This window comes from Thermobia domestica, chromosome 6 (genome assembly GCF_964235325.1).
Source record: "Thermobia domestica chromosome 6, izTheDome1.hap1.1, whole genome shotgun sequence".
In the NCBI taxonomy this organism is placed as follows: domain Eukaryota; kingdom Metazoa; phylum Arthropoda; class Insecta; order Zygentoma; family Lepismatidae; genus Thermobia; species Thermobia domestica.
The window spans coordinates 63,064,632-63,082,851 of record NC_137459.1 but is presented as its reverse complement, the minus strand read 5'-3'; the positions used below and the strand labels follow the sequence as shown (position 1 = coordinate 63,082,851).

The 18,220-nt window shown below is 34.8% G+C and overlaps 1 protein-coding gene across 1 annotated transcript in view; it reads right to left on the bottom strand.

Annotated features, from left to right (window-relative positions):
- LOC145687195 (uncharacterized) overlaps positions 1-18,220 on the bottom strand; it is a 579,982-nt gene that overhangs the window by 116,845 nt on the left and 444,917 nt on the right. The window contains exon 4 of the mRNA XM_081760660.1: positions 7,292-7,480. Within this exon, the coding sequence (XP_081616786.1) occupies positions 7,292-7,480 (189 nt within the window). The remainder of the gene's footprint in view (positions 1-7,291; positions 7,481-18,220) is intronic.

Sequence of the window (18,220 nt, the reverse complement as noted above, 5' to 3'; positions counted from 1 at the left end):
CGTGACAGCTCATCTGATTTTATTTCTTCAAGCACTTTAAAATAGCGATTTATATTTTCTTTAAAAAAAAGTTTCCGTACAATAAGAAAATCGGAAAAGACCATTAGAAAGACCTAGGCGCAGATAGGAGGACAATATTAAGATGGATCTCGCAGAGATAGGAATATAAAGTGGAAACTGGATCCAATTGGCTAAGGATAAAAGTCAGTGGAGAGCTTTTGTGAACGCGGCATTGAACCTCCGGGTTCCATAGGCCATAGAGTTAGTTTTTATAATAAGAAAAAGCATTTTGCATTGAGACTCGAACTGTCGATGCTCGATTCTAGAATGCCAACAGCATGACTAAACCCGCTTGACCACGGAAGCAACTTACGAGAGAGTGCGTTGTAATATTGCTAATAGAATCGCACCAAGCGCATGTTAACACTTGGAGTTTGAAATAGACATTTTCTGTTGTTGTTTTTTCAGTAATTTTAACTAAAGATATTGATTGATTTTGCATATTGGAACTGTAGATGAAGCGTGAATTCCATGCTGATCGCAGAAATGCGTAGTTTGATCTTCTAATCTTCTTTACAATTCGCATATATATTTTGTGAATGTTCCGAATACTTGTGCAGTGTGTTGAGTCATTTTCCCTCTAATTTCCCCTGAAATATTCTTCGCGTAATTATTTGGCTGACTAAGGTTTCATAACAATAAAGGGTTTGTGCTTATAAATTTCTTGTTTTGCATCATTTTTTCTCAAAAATCATAAACATTTATTCATTACTACAATGCTTTGTCAAAGAAAGCACACAGAAGCAATAATAAATGAAGAAAACTGAGTTATTAATGGAAATGTGGAAGTTACAGTATGTGCGGGTTTTTTTTTTCGGAGCACAGTACACCCGGTATTGTTCCTTTCAAAGAGCACACTAATGACATCTGCAATTGAATCCCGCATGTTTAAGCATCTAGCAATTGAAAATTATTTCGAATATTTGCCGCAATTATTTTTCAATATTGCGATTCAAATATACATATTATATCTGTTGATTCATCTACTTTAATCTTAAACTCTTCCACTAAAAGGAATGTGTACATGACTTGCGGGTATGTTCCTCAAGCAGTGAATTACAGCAAGGTATGAGGTTGTCAAACTTACAACTATCGGGCAAGTAACTAACTAACTAACTAACTAAAAAAAAAAAAAAAAAAAAAAAAAAACAGTTTTGGTGTTCTCCATTGCTGTGAGTTTCCCTTGTATTTTGTCAGTAATGCATTCAAGCCATTTGCATGAATTAGCAAGAAGAACTCAACATTAATATATTCATCCAATATTCAAACTTTGAAATTGAAATATTGGGTTTACTACATCACAGTATCATCTTGTATGCTAATACAGATGCATTACAAATTCTTTTCAATGATTACGAAAGAACTGATGCAATCATAATCTGGGACGTAAATGAAGAATATCGAGAAAACCCACGGATAGGGATCCTTTCCATCAAACAAACTCACGGACTGATATCAAAACAGGGACCTCTTGCATACGAAATAAGTGTTCTATCGTCGCCATCACGTCGTATTCCTCCACTGAAATTTCAGTAGTTTAGATGTATAACAATATTGATTGTTTAGTATAAAATGCAGATAGGAAACGCAAAACATCTGAAGAAAATACATCCGGAACATGACACATGGCAGGGCAATTGTCAAATATCAGTACTTTCAGTATTTTATTTTGGTTATGGTTAATGTTACTCACTGTTGTATGCACAATCGCCAGCAAAGTAGTGCATCCCTATACATAGCGTCTTTGGTCTTCTTATACCTCCTAAAAGCATATATTTCAGCAATATAAAAAGAAGACACTTTTCTTTAAACTACAACAAAATATACTCTGTGTTGAATACAGATTTTATGACAAACAAAGAAAAAAGTAAAACAGACACACACTAAAAGGTGTTGTTCAGATTATGTAGACTTTCAGTGGGGGAGTGTGTTGAAAACAGATTTTATGAAAAAAAAAAAAAAAAAAAGAGGAATAAATGGATATGATAATTCGTAAAAAAGTGAGTGCTTTATTGTAATTATGAGAAGAATCCTTGAAAAGTAATCAAGAGGAACCATTAATATGTCTTTCCTTTTTTATAATAAATTGTCCTAAGGGACAACAGTGATAGAAACTAATGATACTTTTTAATTGCAAAAAATCGTAAGCTTAGTACTTAATTTGAAAAGATTGATAAAATTCGGTAATATAATGGGGATTCAGGCTAGCAGAATGGGAGAGTGAAAACGGAGGTAACAGAGACGTCGTTCTTTAGCCATGTGCAAAGAGACTAAACTTGGACTTCGGTTGAGAGGTTACCATATACTCATGTGAGTTTCAATTGCTATCACTTGTAAAAGGTAGCTAAAAAAGACAGTCTGAGCTTTCTGGTTTTGGTTTCCTAGCGTAATTAGTTTTTGTGACAAGTAACTCAGATATGCAAATAGCATCCATTAATATCATTTTGTACATGTTAGATTTCTCTTTGTGTAAATAAAATTGTGATTAAGCATTTCGAGATAAAACAGGTTCTCTTACTTAACTTCTACAAAGAAAAGATTAGAACCTACATCTTATGCACAGATACGACAGCGTGGGATACTGTTTGTCAGTAAATAATATAATCTGAAATCATCTACCATACCTGACTAAATATAATAGATTAATCATTTTTATTAATCAACTCAAACCGGCTAACTTGAAAAAAGAAATTTAGATGTATGTTTCTTTTGCTGGTGACTGTACAAAACGCTAGTTAATTATCTTGTTTTTTATTATTATTATTACATACACAAAATGTGAACTTGAATGTGTAGATGTTCAACCGCGTAGGTGGAAATGCTGATACAAAAGTCCCCGTGATGAGTTAAAAAAAGAATGAACTACTTTGTTGAATCCGTCCTTAAGAGTCTTCATCCCGGCGAAATTAAAATACCACTAATTTTACAGTAATTATGTGATATCTTCAAATAGATAAAAGATAATTGAAATATGGAACAAAAGCGCCCTAGACAATATTATTTTGCGTGAGGTACCGTTATCACAAGTCACCTAGCGGCTTTCCGTTTTCAGCTGTTTAGAAACGCGAAAATAAATGCCGATTTTCAAAATGGCTTGAAATCGAAAGCAGATAAGTGAGTCTTGATAACGGTATCTCATGTAAAATAATATTGTCTAGGGCGCTCTTGTTCCACATTTCGATTATCTTTTATCTATTTGAAGATATCACATAATTACTGTAAAATTAGCGGTATTTTAATTTCGCCGGGATGAAGACTCTTAAATTATAAATTACTTGTACTTTATCGTACTGTGGACTTCGATTCCACTGTCTCATCGTGTGAGACGAAGCACAAAATATATATAATGTTTTGTGTTCCCCACATTGGTTCTATCCTTTCCTATTATGTAGTCCGTATGTCATTTCCACACTCATTTATCTTCCCCTGTCCAATGTTGTGGTTCAGCACACGACGCTCTCCACGAGCGGAAGTCACTTTCAGAAGGGAGTGGGATCTTCCTAACGCGTTAATTCATTTAAGTACACGGAACAGAACAAGTACAGCCAGCTTCACTCGTATGTCCTGCCCTACTTCTGTCTCAGATATGTGTGTGTGCCTTCCGACAACATGTCATATGGCCCAGTCATTCTCATCTGTAGTGAGAACTCAAGCAGGGCCTACAAAATTTATTTCCTGGATGTGCCATATCTTCTAAAGTTTAACTTGTTTATCCCGATCACCACAAAGTACGATGTTTATATTTTATTTGTTACTTTTAAGAAGTCAAACCCTGCAAATAATTGATATTTAAACAAAAAAAGAAAGAAAGAAAGAAAAGAAAGAAAAAAAGAAAGAAAAGAAAAGAAAAAAAGAAAAGAAAAGAAAAGAAAACTTAATTCAATATAAATGGACCGTTTTCAATATTTGTCTGTATCTTGTGATAAAAAGAAGAGAAAAATTAATTTCCAGTTTAACATGGCACGTTTCTGTCACATAAGCCAAGGGAGATGAATGATTAATGAAAATGAATGATTATGAATTAGTAAAATAATAGTGTAGGAGGAAAAGGAAAACTTCGAGAAAATACATGGCCACGAAGAGACGACGAGAGAGAAATTAATTTATAAGCAAAATAACGGTGGCTAAATTATATAATGCTTATCTTTGATGAAAGGTGCAATAACAGGTTGTGTGAGCTTCTAATGGATACTATCGTGACACAATATAGAGGAATTTTACACTGATTTCAATTTCCAGGCAAATATACAGAGGCATTTCCAAAAAGTTTTCGGTCTGAGACTGAAAAATCGCGTTACTGGTAATAAGTCGTTCATGGCATATAGTGACATCTATGGGAAAAAATAATGTATCAGTTTTGAGTGTCTAGCTACGTCAGTTCATTGGAAGGAGTCATTTGAATCGGTCGCTGTCGGTTGAACAGGAATACTGCATGACAATGCTCCAGTTTATGAGGCTGTTGTTCTCGAAGGCTGCAGTGCTAAATCTGGGTTGTAGGGTGGATACTGAGTCTCGTCAAAACCATAGTCTTTCTCTACAACCCTGGCAACAACCAGCGTTGTGCTATTTCAGATTGGAAACTTTCGACAATACTCTCATAGATGACAACAGTGAGTGCTCCACAGTGATTGTTTTCTTGAATTCTAAAGTGAAAGTAACCCTAACTTTAGTATCCAAGAACTTCGGAATCAGCTGATATGAAATGCTGATATCCCTTTATGACAATCAAATAAATTCTTTTACTTAACGTCAAACCCGTAAGGCTAAAGAGAGTGGACGATTAATGAGTTTAATTAAGAACGAATTTGGTGAAATGAAATGTTGGGAGAAAAATAGGAGATTCTTAGAAACAATGAACATGATGTTATCCACCACAAATTTACATGATCTGCGATTCAATCAGGAAACCCCGCTTCCTAGTGGTTAAGCGCTTAGCGTACGCAAATTTGGCGTGGGAGACCTAGGTTTGATTCCCGGCGGGAGCTCATTAGGTTCGGATTCCATGTTAATCAGTAGGTCCCGTCTCATACAGCCTCGTTGCTGAAAGGGACGTTAAACTCAAAATCAACTCAACCAGGAAAACCTGGCACGGCCGGTTTGGCCCTCCGCCACTGAGGCCGATACCTTGTGTTAAGCTACTTCATCTATACTTTGTAATGACAGTTTAATTTACGAACAAGCTGACAGTGGAACATTCTGATTTGGTGACACGGTGGGAGATATTTGAGGGTAAAATGCGAAGATAGAACGTAGAAAATGTCTAGAAATGTCCTGTTAATTTTGAAACGAGTATAGGGATTGAGGTCAAATGGTGAGAATGCATGGCTATGAGGAATGCATGTAGAACTGCACTGAATAGGCGCAATGTGAATCATGGCGGACATCTGAAAATCCACCATGTTGGAATTAGCGTTAGAATGTGACATGTGACTCTTGATGCACACGGTCTATTAAAATCAATAGTGGTCAATATAGTTTGAGACCTCAGTTTAATTGGAACTGTTATAGAACTTAATAACGACTGTGTGGTTGATAAAAAGGAGATAACAGCGGACACATTTGAAAAACGATAAAGATAGATAATCAAGCTTGTCACAGCTGTCTCTGGTATTGAATTGAAGTAGTAGTAGATAGGTGTCATGAATGCGCCAGGTGCTGTTTACAAATATCCAGTTTTGTAGAAAGCATATCTATTCATTATCTCTTATAAGGGCGGTAGTAGAACGCATCCAACGGTTGTATGAGTGACATGCAACCATCACGGATAAGTGGAAATAAGTGGTAAAACATAGTAAGCATCGCATAATTACGAAACATGACATACACGGAATTGAATATAGTTTGATGAGAGTTTTGTATCTCTTTCAGCACTTAGAGTATATGAGACGTTTTTACCTTGTGTCATATCCGCTGTGACACCACACTGCACTATATTGTTCTTAACAAAATCTTCCCACTTCTTTGGCCGGCTTCGGGATCGTTTCCCATTGAGTTTTATAAAACCATGCGTTTATATATGATAATATTTTGGATGTAATTATTAGGGTCACACAAATAAAACTTATAATATTGTAATGTTAATCAATCGCTCCATACGATAACTTTTCAACACAAGCGAAGCTTTTTTTTTACAGGGGATAGCTAGAAAAATTATCTCAGCCCAGTTCATTAAAAGCCTACTTTACTAAAAATAATTAAAAAATACCATTTTTTCTTTTGCTTGCTTATTCATAAGTGAAATGAGATAATGAAATGCAACTTACCACAGACATACACAATGTTATTCCAGAACAGAAAATATGAACCTGAAGAATTTTCAGTGTTGCCATCCATAGAAATTACAGTGTTGCCAGAATAAACATTTCTCCCAAAATCTATGTTAAGGCAGCGACTAGAGGAACAAACTCAACTGCATTTTGTTGTTTTGGTATCCTGTGAACTATTTTTTAAATAATATTATTATTTAATAACTGTATGTTAAAACTATTTTGTTAATTACAAACTAAGTACAACTATTATTTTAAAAAAAAATAGTTCACACGATACCAAAACGACAGGATACGCAATCAGATGCAGTTGAGTTCGTTCCTCTAGTCGCTGCCTTAACTTAGATTTTTGGGGAAAATGCTATTCTGGCAAAACTGTAATTTCTGTGGATGGCAACATTGAAAATTCTTCAGGTTTATATTTCCTGTTGTAGAATAACATTATCATTAGAATAACATTAACATTAGAATAATTGTGGTAAGTTGCATTTCATTATCTTCTTTCACTTATGAAAAACAAGCGAAAGAAAAGGGTAAATTTTGTATTACTTTTAGTATGTCAGGCTTTTAATGCAGTCGATCCATTAGCATCTTAGCGGGTAACGTTGAGCTGCGTCTGTATGTTACTTTATACGATAACTCTTGATCAAAAGCGAATTTTTTATTTCTGCGCTTTGTAAAAGTAGTCAAAGTTACACACATCACCGTTAGATGGCAACAAGCGTCGTTCAGCGGTTGACATCTACCAGAATAAATTGAAACTTGTATCGCTTGATTCTTTTTATAGTCTTCCAGAGATTATTACTATTCCGGTGCACATAAAACAGAAAAATCACCTCTGTGTTCGGTAATGAGAAATTAACATTGATTCCTTGATATAAATGATGAAACAGAAAAATTCGTTGTACGGATACTAGGTCTAAACGGGATTTAATGTTCTTTCACGATTGTACTGAACTACTTACCTTTGCTTAGAATAAGTCCAACGGAGGCCACGTGATAATCCTGTCCTAAATCCACTTGCCACCAACGTTGTTCTGCTATTTGAGGCGTGAAACTACAAGTATCAGGATTGCCGTCAACAGCTAAGGCCGCTCGGTAATTCCAAAGAGTTGCGGATTGAAGCGCATTGTGGTCCACTGCTAGGTTCAAATCTGGAAGACGGAGGAAAATAGAAAAAGACGTCACATCATGCATTGTAATGAACGACAGAATTTTAAAAAGGAGAATCCATATTAATAAGAGGGGAAAAAATGGCTTCATTTCGAAATTAAAATAACGAAGTGGCAATTAGGGATGTTGTTCTTGCATGAAGAACAACTTTATTATTTTTTTTCCCTTCCACGAATGGAGAAGAAAGACTTTTTGTTCAAAGAACTAAATTACACTGTCTTGTTATGCAGCACTTTCCGCTAACAGCGTTACAAAAATTAAACCAAACAAAAGTTTTCCATTATTTTCTTAGTAATAGTTACATGATTTAGAGCAAAAGCCCAAGTAATTAATTTGGCATTTATTTTTCAAGCTGGAAATGGCATTAACATTAAATAGAAAATTTAATGGGAGTGAAAAGCACAACTGAACTGAAATGAAAGGTTCGGAGAATCGAAATGAAATATTTCAGTCTTACGTTCTACAGTTATGTGTATACGGTAAAGAAGACTGTGACGATGAGAATGAATGAAATGGTGGAATGAAGAAAGTGGGAGGAAACTGAAGAATCCGAGAAAATCCACGCGTACGGTGTTTATCCACCACAAAGCCCACCTGTGGCGAGGTGGGATCGAATCAGGGGTCCCACGCACCAGATGTGAATGCTCTATCACTGAGCCACTGCGGTCCTTACGAAAGGATCGGAGACCCATCAGAAGCTCTATCTATACTAACAAGATGGCAAAATATGATACATACATTTGTACAAAAAATTACAACTTATAAGTTAAATTAACACGAAACACTTATACAGAGTGTTTCAAAACAATACCGACGTTTTGGAGGTGATTCCCGACACTAAGATGAGAAGAAAAGTATAGAACAACCTGGGTGCAAAAATGCTTCCTTTCGGAGTTATAAGCTGCCGAAAATATGAAAAAAATGAACTTTAAAGGCCCATAGCTACATAGTCGGGTCAAGACTTTATTTAGGAACCAATATGTGCCCTATCCAAATATCCATGTTTCAGAATCGTAAGGTACTCACGCAACAATTTTTTAGAGGCAGTTTGGGCTACGCGCATATAATTTGAAGTACTCAAAAACTACTTCCATTAAAAAAATGTTGCGTGAGTACCTTTGGATTCTGAAATATGTATTTTTGGATATCACACATATTAGTTTCCAAGGGAAGTCTTGACCCGACTACGGTAGGTCCCATAGTTTTGGAGCTATGGAGCTTTAAACTTATTTTTTTTTTTCATGTTTTCGGCAGCCTATAACTCCGAAAGGAAGCATTTGTGCACCAAGGTTGGTCTATATTTTTCGTCTTATCTTTGTGTTAGGAATCACCTCCCAAACTTTGTCAGTGTTGTTTTGAAACACCCTGTACAAGTTAAATATATAAGTGATGGCAAAATATATCACTTTTTAATTATTTTCTGACTTTTCGCTCCGGTAGTTGGTCACATTGAGGTTTATATACTAGAAAAAGCCGATAAAGGCTTAGTTAGAAGTTCCTTATTTATTAGTATAGATATATACTAGCTGAAATACCTGTTCCTAGCACGGGGAGAATATGTTTCTCAAAAGTATTTGAAGTCCCTTTCCTATTAGGATATAAATTTTAATGAAAGTACAATTTTAAAAACCCACACAACACTGTATTTTTGGTATAAATTTCGAACTTCCCTATTAACATGTAACTTATTTAGTGTTACATATTCCGTTCTGCCCCGGATTCCCCTATATACAGGGTACCCCAAAAGTAGGTACACACCCTTGCATTGATCAAGTATAACATTCTAGTTCATGGATTTATTTGCTTCGAATGCTCCGGGCTTAAGTAAAAAACAAAGTTAAGAAGAAATAATAAAGAAACTAGGTCTACCTGTTTGATAAGAAATTATATAAAATAAAGTGAGCCGGTCAGTACGGTACTGTATACCTACTTTTGGGCCACCCTGTAGATTTACATCTTCCTCACTTGAGGGATTCCTGAGATACTCTAATTTTTGAATTCATTTTGGACCACATGCTAGTTTAAAATACGCCATTCAATCAAAGTGGTCATTGAAACCTTGCTCGAGGTAGATACTAAGCATGTTCCAAAGCTCGTCTCAAAGATTTCAGCCATTTTCCAAGGATGTGATAACAAACAAGAAACAACGGTCGCTTATTTTTTACTTTCCTTATTTGTTTTGGAAGAAATCTACTTTGTGCTCGCCCTATATATATATATATATATATATATATATATATATATATATATATATATATGTGTGTGTGTGTGTGTGTGATATTATATACGTGACATTTATGATATCAATTACATTTGCAACACAATTAGTTGTTTTTGCCAGATCTGTTTGTACCTGGGTTGCGTGCAAACATTTTCTAGTTTTTAATAATAATAATAATAATAATAATAATAATAATAATAATAATAATAATAATAATAATAATAATAATAATGATAATAAAAGTAGCCTAATAATTTTAGTTCCTCTTGGAGCTTTATAACTCATATTCACTTTTAAAAAATAATAACTGTACAACTGAATATTTAGACTGAAAAACAATACAACAACGAAATGAATACGTAATTTTGCAAGGTTGCCAGATCCTACGATATGTTAAACTGATTGATCTGTATGCTTTCACTATCAAATGTAAAAATAGAGAGAACTTGGACAATCTAGTGTGTTCATACATATTTACTTCTACTGTCACCGAATAAAATTTAAATTGTGCAAAAGGTAATTATGGTAATATTCATCAGAGACAAGGGAATAATTGTTCCTCGCCGGCATGCTATTTTTATTACGAGAGCACGGGCTAGAATTTTACAAGAGAGGGATTCCTCTTCTCCCCTGATTCCCCGTTAATTTGACACCGTCCATTCTTGAATTTCATTAGTGGTAATCGTGGTTAAGTAAGTAACATAGGTCATGCAAAAAGCAGAACTCCAGATACGTTTTCCATAAATTTGGACGAATTTTTTTGAAGGACGTTTTCAAAGAACTCGAGCAACCAACATTCAAAATTTGGTTTTAATATATTTTCATCTTGAAGTTGGTAAGTAAAGTCATTGTAATCGAGGGGCTTTACCCAACCTACACGCTGCTCGATACTGAACATAAACTATGAATAATATTCAACTAGCGAGCAATAATTGAAGAGCTCGGGGGGAAATAATGATATCCCATACTGACATGATTTTGAGATACAAAGCTTTGAATGTTTGGGTACGTATAGTGACACTATAGACAAATTTGTGCGGAATTGGCTATATCTCTGTCATCCGTTGACCAAACTCGGTAATTCTTCGAGGGATAACAGATCCACCGGCGTCAGACAACATTGGCTGTTTCACTCATTTTTCACGATTTTGAGGGTTATCATTATTTTCCTCCGAGGTCTTCAATTATGACTATCGGACGTTGATTTATCACCTATACATCAGCCATTTCCCACTGGGCAAGGTATGCCGTAGAAGCAGGCTTTTGTGATCAAACAAACAACAAAGAGAACACGTGGAGTCAAGGAGAGGATGAAGACGAGGAAGAGAAATGGAATAAACTAGAGTTAGCAGTGTGATACTATTTGTAGATCGATTAGCAGTGTGTGCAAAACCATCAATTGCCCCATAATGTTGCTGTTTGCCTCTGTCTCCACTGTTTTTGTGAATGCCACTGTTTTTCCTGTCTGCTCCTTGTTCTTTCTGCATAGTTTACTGAGAATAGGAACAGCAAACTGTGGCGTCACGACGAACCCAGTTGGAAATAACTGGACTACACTTCCTTTTTATTTGCCTGTCACCACTCGCTTTATCAGTATCAGACTTCCTATCTGTTCTTCTTCTTTCTGTGTGGTTTATCGAGAATGAGAGCAAAATTTATGATGTCACAGAGCTTTCCGTTGTAAATGCCATCTGTATTCTAGATATGCTAGACTTAGCAATAATGTTATAACAATACAATACATTTATCGGTAATTCCATCTAAAATCTCAGTAATGGAAGTAGCTACAATTAAACTCTTGCAACACTGTTATTGATCATGTTATCTAAGCATCTACGTTTACTGTACAGGTTTTATACGGAAATGTATGCTTTCTATAATAAGTATTGGCAATTTTGCGCACCCTCCGATGACACTAGGCAACCACAAACCTAACCCAGAAGTGATTAAAGAGGGTGTTTTCATGGTGCTTCCATGTGGAATCCACAAATTATTTCAATGCTTTGAGAGTAATCAATGCAAACACAAACATGCAAAATGATAACATTGACACTGAAACATCAGGGCAACGACGATGGAAAATATAGTGGCAGTCACTCGTGAAAGCTGTGATAGTATACGTGCGTGTTTGCTTTCAGATGACCCTCGCTATTTGATTGTGGCATATGAGAGCATGTAAATGTATGTTTAGGGTAAAGGGAGACTAGCTATAACAAGGAAGAGCATATAAAGCAGACACTATACATTGTTGTAGTAGAACATGAATTGTGAGTCTTGTCTTGCTGAGTGTTTGGCCTCAAGATTTTCCGATCTAACTAAACGGTTATACTAATTCAAAAGAACATTAGCCATTTTCCCTTATAGTTTTGAAAAACTGCACTAGCAGCACAAACATTATAGTAAGGAAACATATGTCATTCCGTGGCAGCTTTCGTCAAGATGAGAGGGTGATTTTTGATTTAGAAGAGCTTTTTGGTGAGTAATTTCTATGGTGTCACTCACTGGAACGTGGCGTGTAGACATGACGACGTCAACAAAATGGCGGACAACTAGATTGAAGAAACAAGCATTATCTCAGTTCTTTATGAACCGATTTTCTCTTTCCATAACTCATTTTAAACGAAATTAAATTCTCAATAATACGTTATGTAGGTGTTTCCTCTAAAACTAAAGGTGTTAAAGTTATTTAATAATTTGATTAATTGTTGACCAATTATTTATGAAATATGTTATATAAAGTTGTCCGCCATTTTGATGACGTCATCATGTCTGCACGCCAGACACCAATGAGTGACATCAAAATTATTCATCAGAAGGTTCCTCTAAATCAGAAAATCACTCTCTCATCTTATCTTCACGAAAGTTGCCACGATGTATGTTTTTCGTACACATGCTCCCCTACTACTAGACCCAATAATGGAAAAATATAGGCTATCCAACTATCATCATTGGCCCTACTTTGTAATTGGTCGCTTTGCCGGACGTTTGCCAACTACGTCAAATGTGATCGAAAACCAATCACAAGAAGCACAATTGTGATCGGAGAGCACGAGCTCAAATTGTTGAATAAATGACGCTAAATTATTGGTTGGGCAACGCATACACATTAACTGTGGTTCCACACCTGGAAATCTTCTTCTGAAGTCTGATGTCACTACAAGTTCATGACACTGAAAAGTCTCCCAAGGAAGTAGCAAATACAAGACTGGGCAGAAAGCCGCCGATCTAGAAAAGGATCTGAAGGCCTCATGAACAGTGGATTCAGTACGTAAAGTGTCAGTCTTGGGCTCATCTTGAATGTCCAGCATGTGAAAACGATTACTACATATTTGTTCTTACTATCCTTCAGCATTCGCAGACAGTTGGCATATTTCGATCCAGAATGATATGCAGAATGCATATCGTCCAGTCCAAATTTAGATCGAAAGTACGCTTAAACACGTTTGTAATTCACTATTCGTTTCTGCACATTCAATGTTGCAGTACATTGCGTATGTAGGATTATATAAGTTAATTAAACTTCATTAGACAATTAATCCCTCTGTCGGCTTTTATTTTGAACTATCCCACTATTTCATATTACCGCTCAATTTTCCAAGCTCTAAATTATGGAAAGGTTATTTTACAACTTAATATTTCCTAAATGAGTGCACAGTTCTGCATATAGGTTTGGTAATACAAGTATCAAAGACTAAATTTTGCTCTTCTATACGTGAAAGCAGTTAGAAATTTGTGAAATGGCAGCGCAAAACAAACAAACAAACAAAAAGTGTTCCATATTCCCGTCCTCTACTCTAATAAACAAGATATATATCTATCTCTACACAGGCTTCCTTATATTAACGATCACGATCTTTAATTAATATATTTGTGAGAAAGAAAGAAAGAAAAACAAGAATTAGATTAGATTTTAAGTTTAGCGTTCTTTTCAGTAGCGGGGCTATATGAGACGGAGACCTATCGCTTAACCGTGCGATCCGAACCACATGAGCTCCTGCCGAAAAAATAATTATAATCCGAGGTTTTATCTTGTGAACACCTTAGCACAACTAAAAAAACTCCTGTATGTCATATCGTTATGTGATGCGCAATGCGATAATGTTAGCGCGATATTTCCACCAAGTAACTCTTGACATACCATTACAAGATACATCAGAGCAATGTAGACATTCGAACATTATATATTGATTAGTTTGTCAATAACATACCATAACATATGTACATCTTGTAAGCCGATGCTGTTAAGTACAATATCCAGATCAAAACATTACATTTATATTCTATGAATAATTGATGAGTAATGTCAATGTAAATTTTCTTTTTCAGTTAAATTTTTGATCACTGCGCCAGATTTGACGTTAAAATTAATGTTGTATTATTGATTTTGCTTTCCATATTAAGAACAAAAAAGAGCTTCATATTGAAATGCAATTCTTTTTAGTATTACGATGATTTTCCCTTATCTTCCATCATGTTCCAGACGAAAGCATAATCCGATTTTTTTTTCTTCTTCTTGCTCGTACAGTTGACATTTTCAAGGGTCATAAACGATACGTGAAGACAATCTCAAGACATTCATAGCTCTCATTTGAAAGCTTCTAGTTTTAAGTTTTTTTTTCTTTAAAAAAAAAAGAAGCAAATAGAAAATACAGCCGTCTTCACAAGCAAGATTTTTCCACTGTTTTCCTTAGAAGATTGTCGCACCCCTGGTATCGAAGCGTGGAAGAGGGTACTGCATAATTTATTGACAGTATTTCTGAAGATTTCTCTTGTAGAACACTTTCTAAATCCCCCTTGCTTTGGAAAAGAATACAAACAAGGCTGCATTTCAAGACTACTATAAACAACTGAAAGGATTCTAGACAAAATACGATAGCATGATTTTGAAATCAACCAGCGACGGAGCCTTCACTACTTTACCCTTAAAAAACAGAGCTTGAAAAAGAGAAGATAAAAAAATAAAAAGGTATAGAAACCGCTTTAGGCTTGGAGAGTGAAGTAGGAAAAATATATACCTACAGAAATAAATAAAATAAAAAAGACTGCACCTAAATTAATTCTGAATTAATACCTTAACCCGATTATACGCCTCTCTTCCACACACCAATAGATGGTAACGCAGAATGTTAAAAGCATTTGCAGTACTTTTATTTATTTTTTTTTAAAAAAAATGTCCTCTATATCAAGTACAATATAATCAAAACTGGTGGTTCCATCAATACCTTCTTCGCTCACAGAACTGTTCGTCGCAGCTCTTGTAAATTAAAAAAGAAATCCAATTTCACCGCAATTGAAATATATATTTATTTGATTTCCTCAATAGGAAGAAACACTTTTCACACTAAAATTTTCTTTAAAAATATCTTTATATGTTCGTCGTGTACGATTGCGATACAATTTGGTGAAATTTAATGGGTATTTATACTTTGTATTAACTGTATCTACAACAACAATACTAGGAATCTCATAGGGAAAGCGGCCCCAGTGCCAAAAAGTTACCAGCATTGTATGGAAGAGGTTGTACCAATTATGCATTAAATAAGGGAAAGTTTTATTCATGCACTATAAAGAATTATCAAGGATGTCCGTTTTTACTCACCAACTGCATTTTCCATCCGCCATCATGCAGTAACTCTTTGCAGAGTGCATAGTCCTTCGTGTTGTTCCTACGTCGATAACTATTGAAGTCTTTGTCTTCACCAAGTAAGAAAAACTTACGTTATGTTTCTAGTAATTATTTTGCAGATCTATATAATAAGACAATGTAGTCACCTTAACTAGTATATTTGTGACTATTAAGTCCTCACATTTCTTTCGAATATGTCGTGTGGTTCCAATACTGTATGGCAACTGTGTTCCCAGTACTGGCTAGAAGGAATTATATAAATGCAGCCATGTTAAAGGTGACGTCCATTTTCAGGGACATTTTACAAAAACGGGTGCAAGAAAAGAGAAAATTGGAGTGAAGAAAATATGAAAAGAGCACTTGACAGTGTGCCGTCAGGGACATGCAGTTTCAGAAAGAAAAAAAAAAAACAAAAACATTTGATACATTTTTTCTGTACCAAAAACTTCTTGATAAGACAGGGTGTATGTTTTTAAAAGGACACAATCAATCAAACCATCACCTTCAATGGTATTATTTAAAAGAACTTTGGTATGAATTGAAAGCTAAATTCGTTCAATATCTCAGCAATTATTTATTTCAGTTAAATAAAACCGTATATTATTTGTGAGGAATGTCATCAGAAGAACTGGGTAAAATGTTTCAGTTGTCGGGGGTGGGAACACGTTGCATGTGCTGACAGTGAACTTTGATTACATTGTAAGTGAATCTTGAAGTGGATAAATTTTGCTTTTTGTTATACTTTTATTTGTAGACAGAAGAAAATTGTTATATGAGTAATAATTGTATGAATGCTTAATAAACAACTATTATTAGTGAAACAAGTAACTTTCATTACTAACAATGAAGTTAATATTCGCATTATGAGTACCATAAATTTGTATTTCCCTATTCATATTAAGTGTAATTCGTATTAAAATTATATGTGTGGTTTTGGGAACAGCTTTTTTCAACTATCTTAAATATTTCCTTTTATGAGAAGCTTTAAAAGTAAAATCTTCGATAATTTGGCGTTATTATTACTCATGCTGTCAGTATGTTATCGTATTTTATAGCTCCAATGCATTAGTTGGTTATATGAGAAGAAGGTAAACACTAAAATAGATAGTGGGGCAATCTCATACTCTAATGAGCAGTGGCGGATCTAGCTTGAAGCCTGGGGGCGTAGGCCACCAGTTTTCTGAGTGACAAAAATAATTGAAGCTATTATTTATTACTTTTTAAAGTTTATAATAAACTTATGATATACCTATCATGATCTGGCTGTTTCCCCAGTTTTTACCTTCTATATTCGCCTCTGCTAATGCGGCAATTAGAAATAAGAGCATGTATAGCGACAAATTTTAGCGCAAAACAATGAGAAAGTGTTACATGAAATGGGGAAAAAAGAACAATGTTGCATAATTATATATTTACCATATTGTTTGAAAAAGATAAGTAATTTTTAAGCATACGACGGAAAGGAAATAATTATTACACTGATGAACGGTATTAATCAGCGGTGTAGCCAGTAAATTTTCGCCAATGTCATAATATTAAGTAACGCTAGTGTAGTGTCTTCTCTAGTGAAATTCCAAGTTCAATAAATCTACGTTTGTTGGTTGAACTATGAAAATCTGAACAGTGTACATAATTATATTTCCACAAGTATGATAAGATAGAACTGGCCAGGAATATCACATTGTGTTGATCTATGGCGCCCAGCCAACAAATGTCTTCCCCATGGCGACACATTTCGTATTAATATGGATAATTGTTACGTGAAGAGTATTAGGTTCTAGAGGGGAAAGCTCAGAGCGCGAGAAATTGTCCAATTTATGACAAGTAACTTGTCATTAATGACTATTTTACCGCTTATAATTACGATCAATATGCAATATTTTTAAAGCTTAACTTATTGAAAAACAGACGTTAGTACAAAGCTTTGAAAATAATAAATTGCCTAGTATTTAATTAGTTCATTTAAAAAAAAATGAGAGTTCTTAATGTTAGAACAATACAAAATATGACTTATATTAATATTTGCAGGTCTATTTTAGATATAATAAATTATATTGGACAAAACATTAAAAAAAAATATTTCGATAACTGTCTTTTCATATATTTACATAAAACGATGATATATTATCACTAGCAGAGATCAAGCTATAAATTGTGACTGATTTCAAGCTGTAGTAAGTGAACAGACATTCTTCTTTCTTTTTTTTTTAAGAGTTTGGTTTGCTAACACTCCTTTATAGGGGAGACCGGGGCACGTTTTCTATAGGGGCAAGTTTTCCAATTGGCTTTGGTTCTGAAAGTATCCAGTAGATCGCTCCTACGGGTGGACTGGCTGAAGCAGCAATACTTGGCACGCCACCTACACAAGTTTCAGTTGAATAGCTGTGTTGACGTAGGCATAAAATCTTGTGAAATCATTTTTTTTTTCGAAAATGAGTAAAGTATCAGGTCTGCATTAAAACTTAAAATAAATGTACTAGTGTTAAACACAAACAAACTATTTGCTGAGCAAAACAATATATTCACATAATAAAGTACATACGAGTACGTGTTAGTTGGCGAAACTCTAACACGTACTCGTATGTACTTTATTATGTGAATATATTGTTTTGCTCAGCAAATAGTTTGTTTGTGTTTAAGTATATACAAAGCAAAGCTTCTACTTATGGAAAATTTATAGTGTTAAACGTACTGCTTTGATATTGCATGTACTAAAGATGATGTTCTTCTTTTACGTAATGATGTGTTTGTTTTGCAAATAATATACACCATTACTCGTTAAGGTTATGTTGAAGTTCAAAAATGGGGATGGGGCAGGTTTACCAACAAGTTACGGGCACGTATTCCAATATTTTTCCGGTCTCAGTCAGTTTC